At 33.4% G+C, this 8,831-nt stretch overlaps 1 protein-coding gene across 4 annotated transcripts; it reads left to right on the plus strand.

Annotated features, from left to right (window-relative positions):
- The first annotated feature begins 365 nt into the window (after positions 1–365).
- Positions 366–6,633, plus strand: LOC129297982 (protein EMSY-LIKE 1-like). Of its 4 annotated transcripts, none has more exons than XM_054936355.1 (11): positions 366–622; positions 2,215–2,378; positions 2,464–2,573; positions 2,676–2,796; positions 3,007–3,231; positions 3,372–3,449; positions 4,480–4,722; positions 4,799–4,867; positions 4,954–5,017; positions 5,342–5,422; positions 6,342–6,633. In XM_054936355.1, the coding sequence occupies exons 2-10, from the start codon at positions 2,280–2,282 to the stop codon at positions 5,386–5,388; spliced, it is 1,056 nt and encodes a 351-aa protein (XP_054792330.1). In that variant the 5' UTR covers positions 366–622; positions 2,215–2,279; the 3' UTR covers positions 5,389–5,422; positions 6,342–6,633. The 4 variants fall into 4 exon arrangements, with proteins under 4 accessions (XP_054792330.1, XP_054792332.1, XP_054792333.1 ...); XM_054936357.1 differs by having other exon boundaries at positions 6,356–6,633; XM_054936358.1 differs by having other exon boundaries at positions 3,381–3,449.
- Positions 6,634–8,831: the final 2,198 nt, after the last annotated feature.

The raw sequence follows: 8,831 nt of genomic DNA on the forward strand, positions 1-8,831 counted from the left end.
TTATAACAAAAGAGAACATCTTATGAGAGTTTAACATAATTTTTTTTAACACCATTGTCAAACAAATTAGATTGAAAACATATGTTAAAGTATATTTTCAGTTTTTTAAATTAAATAAATTAATAATTATTATTAATAATTAATAATTTTTTAAAATCTTCAATTTTCATTACCTATGTATTATTAACATTTTTTCCACACATCGTCCCTCAACGTCTAGTATAATTTTTTTAAGAGGAAAAATAGTAACGCGTGGAAAGAATGTAATAATTCGCCCACGGGATAAAACGACTTGACACGTAGGAAGACAGCCTTTTCAGCCGGCCAACTCATTCTATAAAACCTAGTCAGTGTATCCAATTGGTCTCAGGTTCATCTGTCTCCTAAAAGGCTAAAGCCCTGTCCCCAAAACCCGCCTAAGCTCTTCGAGTCTTCGTGCGCTCTTGCTCTCTTCGCCTGCTCCGTCCTTAGTTGCGCACTGTATACAACTTCAGCCTCGTCAATCAGAGCCCAGTGTAGTCCATACATGCTCTAACTTTCATCTATAGGGATTGACATTGCCGTGCTTCTTGCGCGCTTCGAATTATCCTATCAGGGCGAGGAGGCTTGCTGGATGTTACTGGTACTGGTACCTGATCCCCATACAATTTTATCGTTTATTTTTAACTGTCTGTTGGGACCGGCCAATTTCTTCAAGAAAATATTTCTTCTTGTTTTGTTCTGCGACTATGTTTATGATTTTAGTGGTCGGGCGAGGATTCTATCTTTCGTTGTAACTGTTGACTAAACGTTTGAAAGCGTTTGGGTTTTTGAAGCTTGTGTTGGTCCAAGTCGGTAATGCGGTCTTGATGTTAATTTGTCTTGCAGTGTTTATTGTCCGTCTTGATTAAGTGAGATATTGAAGGACATAAACGAAATAGAATTAGGGTTATTTTCTTTATATTCTTTTACACGGGGAGCTTAAAATCTCCAACAGAGCTGATAAAAGAGGGTATAGAGAGGAATTAGAAGAAGAAGAAACCGTCTACCAGAAAAAAGAAAAAGAAGAAACCGTAAATGATAGAAACAATGGGCAAGATATTTTCTGTTTATCCAAATATTGTTCGTGAATGACTTTGAATGGAGAAAAATGCGTGTTCTATGTAATACTAGGATCGGAAATTGATATACGGTGTCTAAATGCGGAGGTACCATTCTATCTCCTATATCCAATTCCCTATATGGTATCTCTTACGTTGTTCATGCTACTATTTCGTTCACTGCAACGTAGGTATATCAATTCTATATGAACTGGATATATAATTCTCATGTGAATCAATGCACTGGGGTGGAGCAAATACTTATCTGCAGCTGCAAACATAATTTAGTTGCAAAATTCTAACTGGGGCAGTTATAAGTGGGATGCATTGTGCCAAGACCGGGCAAGCTCATAAAGATACAAATCTTACCAGCTTGTCTTTATATAAAGATGCTTCAATTGGTAAAGTTGTGTGCAGCAGTGATATGCAAATATGAAATACCTGAAATTATAATTCAGGAATACTTAATATGCTGTGAAATTCTTACTGGGATTAGTTTTATCTTTTACGAGGTGTGCAGTGTGCTAAATGATAGAGCTAGTTCGTAAAGAGCTAAAGCTTGAACTTGAAGGGAGTGTATTGCTTTACTGCACAATAGAAGAATGGGATCTCACTGGCAAAGTTTGTCTGTAATTGGACCTTCATGTCCTGGGTTTAAATGCCGTAACCATCATGATGACGAAAAAGAAGGGGATCCGTCTGTTACCACCAGTGTATCACATTGACACTGATTTTTAAACTTTGAAAAAATTCTCGGAACCTAGTTATCCTGAATCTTTATTGTTTGACCTCCGCTCCCTTTATTTCCTTTTAAGTTGACATACTGGGTGACGAATTCAATAGAACCCTGCTTGTAGCTTGAGCAGTGCATTTTGGTAGACTTTTAGGATTGACCAAAATTTGGAAATCTAAAAAGTGATCGCTGTGGTATGGGACCCTCAAATTATTGGAAGCCCCTAAAAATGGGCAATATATATTATGACATTCCTTTCTATGTTGAATACACAAGCCACTATATGTCACAAAAAACAATGGAAATTCTTACTCTCATCATATACGTTAGCTTTCTGTGAATTCCTATCTGTAAAACAACTTTGGTTATTGATAATGATCATCTTTCTCTAAATCAAAGCAGAACTCTGAGAGCTAGCTGTTTCTGGCAATGCAGTATCTGCTATAGATTCTTTCCCACCTTTCAGAATGTACATTGACATGGAGGATCAAATTCACCTACTTGAGCAAGAAGCTTACTCCTCTGTCTTGCGTGCTTTCAAAGCCCAGTCTGATGCTCTTTCTTGGGTATTTCTTTAGTTTCTTCCATGACTTCTTATACTATCTTTGTAGTTTTCTGCTTTAAATCTTTACCATTTCATGTATTCATCAGGAGAAAGAGGGCTTGATAACTGAGCTGAGGAAAGAGTTAAGGGTTTCAGATGATGAACACAGAGAGCTTCTTACAAGGGTAAATGCTGATGAAATTATCCACCGGATACGGTATAGTGTTGCTTTCAACATTTGCTATGATGTTGCCAAATTATTGTGGACTACTGTTGGTTTTTTCTTTATTCAATGATTTGTGATGGGAAATGCAAGCAGGGAGTGGAGACAAACTGGTAGTTACCAACCTTCAATTCGCAGCAGCTCTCAACCTCTTCAGGACGTTTTGCCCAGTCCAACTGTTTCTGCTTCTCGTAAGAAACAGAAGACATCCCAATCGGTACCTTCTTTTTTGCACATGAAGTGATGTGAACTTTAACAGCTCTAGTAGTAGCTCTATGCATTTCAACGTACTTTTTCAGCTGCCTTCAAGGAGCTGCTTTAGGACCAAGAATTGTGATTCATTTCTTTTATAGAGAAGTACAAAGAAATGTCATGCATATTTGGCTTCCCTTTTTTGAACAACATTTTCTGCTGATTTTGGTGCCAGGTTCAGTCATTACCTGGTTTGTCTTCAGTGAAGTCTGTGCAGTATCCTGCTGGGGCTGCTGGTGGTAGGCATTTGGCAAGTCGCAGTTCTTTTAATGCCCGTCCATCTAATGCACCTGCTGAAGCAGCCGCTTCTGATCCGTTGATTGGGAAGAAAGTTTGGACTAGATGGCCTGAAGACAACCATTTTTACGAGGGTGTCATAACTGATTACAACCCTGCGGAGGTATGTTTAGGTTTTCATATCTTTGGCTTTTATATAATGAAGTAGAGATTTGATGAATCTAAGGTCTATTTATATCTACGTACGCCCCTCACCACTAGATCATTCTAGTGTTTTATACTTCCTTCTTACTGGATTCCCAGTATTTTCAGGGCCGTCATGCATTGGTTTATGACATTAACACACCAAGTGAAACCTGGGAATGGGTTGATCTCAAAGAGGTACTTCTATTTTTTGTAGCATAGGGTGAAACAATTACTATTATGGTGTGCTTGGATTAATGAGGATTTGGATTTGGCTTTGGCTTTGAACCAAATCCTTTGTTTGGATACACAAAAATTTATATATTTCCAAATCCAAATCCATTCAAATTGTAATTTTAATTTCTTTGTAATTTTAAATTTCATTTACACCCTAGTTATTTGAAATTTTAATAACTTCAAACATTTTTTTTCATTTCCAATTTTTCATATTTGTTTCGAACCTCAGTTCATTTCTCTTCTTCATTTTAAATTTTTTAAACTGCCCAAACAAAGGATTTTAATCACATGTGATTGAAATGTAAGATTTTAAATTTAAATCCATCAATACAAATGCTACTTTAATTTATTTGCTACTAATTTCAGTGCAGCAATACCGCTAGATATATTAATATGCAACAATATTAAGCCTCGGGACACAAAGAATAGGACTCAATACATTACTTTCATATATGACCACAATGGTGACAAACTTGAGCCAATGTTTGCACGTGCTTGAGCGTCAATCAGACTTTTTAAATAATAATACAACAGCATTTGGAGTTTGTTATGTTGGTACTTAATAAGAAGCAACTTGTGGAATTTCTTTCTAGTTACTCATGCATACCGTGTAAAACTTCAAATAAGATTTAATAATATTTAGGGATTTAGAATTTCTCTTTCAAATGGAATTTTATTGCCCCCATGATTTGAAGTTGTTTAGAGTCACTTTTCCAGTGGATATAGTATTTCCTTTCCTTTTCTTTTTTCTTTTTTGTAGTTAATGCATATAATAATGATTCAACTTATGTTATTTATCATATGAATGATAATGGGTAAGAATTTGAGAATTTCCAGAATTGTAATATGCATTTAAATTTTCTGTTGGTTATTATCAAGTTGAAGCTGTGGTCAGTTAAAATTTAATGAGTAAGAATATCTGCAATAACAAGGATTTTCCGAGAGGATGGTAATTTCCATCTTTAGGATGTTGATACGTGATTGGTTATAGATATCACCTGAGGATATACGATGGGATGAAGATCCAGGCATACTCCATAGGGGTGGTCCTATTGGGCAAGGCCATGGGGTTAGGAAATCTTTTAGCCGCAGTGTTGATACTAGGGGTACTGGAAGAGGGAGAGGACACCCGAAGGCTCAGCCCAGAAGAGAATTTCACCCCCCGCAAAATGGCATTGTGAAGAGAGTATTGGATGAATTTGAGTTGCTGAGTACAGATTTACTGGTTAAAGAGGTGAGTGGCATGTTTAAGCATTTTCATGGGGAGTAAGAAATATTTGTCATTTATGGTGGTGTGGTTACTTTAACAGGTGGAGAGGGTTTTTGCTGTGAGCCAACCAGATCCTATGGAACTTGAGAAAGCTAAGAATATGCTGAAAGTATAATCTCTGAACTTATTGCCGTTTTTTTTTATCTTGACATTCATGCTCCAATGTTATTGCTTTTCTAATTGTTGTTCATGCAGGAGCATGAGCAGGCACTTGTTGATGCTATTGCGAGGCTTGCAGATGCATCTGATGGTGAAAGTGGTAATGACCAGATACCGTCAGCATATTCATGCTGTATTATATTGAATATTCCAACTTGTTTCATTCTTTTAGGGGGTGGGATGCGAAAACTAGCATTATGTGAATAGACAGAATATCTAGTAATTTAATCTTTTGGGTTGAAATTTTGAGAAGAATGTTAACTCTATAAATGGGGTGTGAGTTTAAATAAAAGGTTGGTGGGTGTAAACAAAGGCGAATCCATCCATCCATTTGCCTTGTTTGGATATATAAACATGTGCGTGAACCATCGGTCTATTTTCATAGATGATTGCAATAAGCATGATCTATTTGCCTTGTTTACAGATGGAGAACACCCACCATTGGATGGGCAGTTAATGGAGACTGGATGAGAGGGTAGCCGGAGGGAAACGAGCTTCTTCAAAGGTAATATTTAAGCTCTCTGGTATTTTTATGGAAGCGAAATTGTGAATGAATCCAGGGGCAAGCCTTGAAAGGACCCATCTGTATTTAATGACCAGTAATCATTTTCCAGTAATGCATTTCTGTCAATTGGCTCTTTATTCTTAGTAAATGTCAATTGCGTGTTCGGTGGCGATTAAGAACATGAGGACTCCCCATCTATCAGGCACATCTTAAATACTTCATATACTTCATCCGTCTCAAATTATATGGCACTTTTGAAAGAGTTTTTTCATTTCAAAATATAAGAAACTTTGAATATATTAAAATTTCATTAAATGTACCAATTCCAATATTATTATTTCTCTCTCTATAATTAATTTTCATCCTTTTTCTTTTTAATGTATTAAATGATGGGTATTTTTAGAAGTTTATATTTTTGTTTTGAAAAGATAAGGTTGTTAATTGTATTTAATAAAATTTATTAGTATATGAGTTTTTGTCTAAAAGTGTTTTATAATTTGGGATGGAGGGAGTGCAAGACGATAATTCCCATTTTTCAATAAGCCCTGGCCGACCGCCACAGACTATAAATCTGAAAATGGCAACTCAAGCTCTCTATTTCATAAACCTTCACAATAAGTTACACAACCATGTTTCTGCTGACGATCGCAAAGAAACCTCTTCCAAGTATTTCCATGTCCCGCATCAATTCCTATCACTTCCACTTTGATCTGTGTTAAAAAAAAATTAGAGTTCAAAGGAGTGAAGGGTGGTAAGTGATTGCCCATATCAATAGCATGCCTGATGCTGCAAAATCACGCAGTGCAGTCTATTCTATCACTTGTGCCAGCATTTATGAAATGGATCAATTATTTACAAAGAGAAGTTTTATCTGCCAAGTCACTGTTAATTTATATGCATAATAAAGCTATCATCTCAGGTGTTCCTTTCCAGGCGAGAGTTTATGTGTAAAGCCAACGTCAAAGCTAAACCTTCTCAAAGAACTCCAGGAAGGTCGGTGTGGCTTGAGTGGGAAATTTTAATTAACGAGTGCTCCAGGAAACATCAGGCATGCTGCCGAGAGGGGTATATTTGGATGAACCATTTGAGATAACCAAAAGTTTACCCGTTTTGTTGTGTGATTGATTCTAAGATCCGAATCAGTCATAAGAAAATATTATTTGAAGTAGTAATTTATTCTTCCTTTTCGAGCGACAAGAGGTGTATCGGAAGATGAGCGCAGCGTAATTGTATATATTATATTTTGCTTCCAAAAAGGAACCAAAAAAGAGATAAGAAGTTAAGAGCATATCAAAATGGCAATTTATGATGCTAGCAACAAAGATTACCGGTGGATCAACCGCGCGATGAAGATATTGCTGTAGTAAATCGCTGCATCACCTGTTAAGTACTGTGTTAAGTTTTACATTAAATCCATCAAAATCATTAGAAAAACTAAACACAAGACAAACTCCCATTCTCTTCTCCTCATCTTAATTTTTAACCATTAGCTAGGATCTGGACAGTTTAGATTTAATCTCACATAAAATATTTTATTTTGTTTTATTGTTTAATTGTTCATATTAAATTTTAGCATTTTGAATTTTATGTTTTTATTTTTTAATAACTTAATATTTTAATGATAGTTTTATGGGAGATCAAATAATAATCTTTATAACTTGATATTTTAATATTTTTTAAAATCTTGATCTAATGGTTAAAAAGAAGAGGAGGAGGAGGAGCCCGGAGGTGAAGGGAAGAAGAGGGAATCCTTACTCATCAAATATGCATTGGCTCCTGAATATTAGAGAAATATAACTAATTTACAAATATTAAAAGATAATTAATTATTTCGTTCAAAAAAAAAGATAATTAATTAAAATCAGTCAGGCCACTTAATTTTATCATGGATGAAAATATTCTTTAAAAAAAATAACCTTTACTTGAACCTCTAACTACAATTTAATCGGGATTTTTGCGCATATAATTTATGTTATATAACTACACTAAGCAAATGATTTAATATTCATTATATTATATGCATTATAGTTAGTTTATTCTATTCATCAATAATATATCGTTGTATATTCATTATAGATTTTTTTTATAAATTTTTAATTGATTTGGCGGGCAAGCACCGCATGCCACAAAATTTTTGTTAAAATTACTTAATTTTTACTTGTAAAAAATGTTAAAATTAATTCTTGCCCCTTATTATTATGTAATTTGTATTTTGGCCTCTCACATGAATGTTTTTGGATCCATCACTGGATACCCTTGTATATTACACTATATTGGTTTATAATTTTTTTTATTGATGCATAATAAATATTACCTTTTTATCAACAAAAAAAGTAAAACTTAACATTTACTCCTTCCATTAAAAAATATAAAATATTTTTATAATGTAATATGCTAAAAAATACTTTTAATTAGGGATGTAATTAATAAAATTTTCTAATAGAGACACTCTAATAAATAAGAAAATATGTAAAGAGTGTATAATTTTAAAAATAATTAACTAACTCATTAAAGGTGTAACTCGATTAAAAATATTTTATAATATTAAAAGGAGGTAGTATGTGAGTAAAGTACATTGATCTGTCTTCTATTTTATTTTTTTATTATTCACAAGTGTTCTCTTAACGGAGACAATTCAATTTGAAGCATTACATGTAAGCATTTTTTTTTAAAAAAAAGTAAATTTTAATTCTTTATATTATAAGAGACTAACTCCTTCTGTTAAATCAAACTCTCGCTTGTGACTGCTCTTATTTATTTTATTTTAATTACATATGCATGTCTTCTATTTTAAAAATCTACTCAAACCCTTCACAAAATCAATAGTTACAAAAGACAAATCCCCTTCCTGCTTCTAAGATTTTAATTTATTAGTCCACTTATTATTTAATTGTTAAATCACATACATTTGATTGAAATACTTCTATTTATATATAGATATTTTCTAACAATCATTTAAATTACCTAAAAGAATTTTTAGTGCATTTACTTTTTACTTCTAAGATTTTAACTTACAATCCAGTTTTTATCTAATTATTAAATCACATATATTTGATCAAAATACTTCTATTTAAACATAATTTTTCTTAAAAGTCATTTAAATTGTCCAAAAGAGTTTTTAATACATACACTTATTACTTTGAATTAAGGGTCAAAAATATTTTTAAAATATATAAAAAAGATTGTAAATGACCATAAATTTAACTATAAGTTATTTATATCTTTTAATTTTAAACAAAAATTGTTTTGTTATCCTGCAATTTTATCCATTTATTTTTTTGTTAGCAGGGCCATATATGAAGTTTTTAATCTTTTTATTAAAAAATATTGTTTGTGGACCCACATTGTTCTTTTTAAATTCTCATTCTCTCTCCTTTCTCCTTCTCCCTCTCTCTACAATTCGTTCCAT

This window comes from Prosopis cineraria, unplaced genomic scaffold (genome assembly GCF_029017545.1).
Source record: "Prosopis cineraria cultivar Desert tree isolate PC_DT_omini unplaced genomic scaffold, ASM2901754v1 PC673, whole genome shotgun sequence".
NCBI classification, from domain to species: Eukaryota; Viridiplantae; Streptophyta; class Magnoliopsida; order Fabales; family Fabaceae; genus Prosopis; species Prosopis cineraria.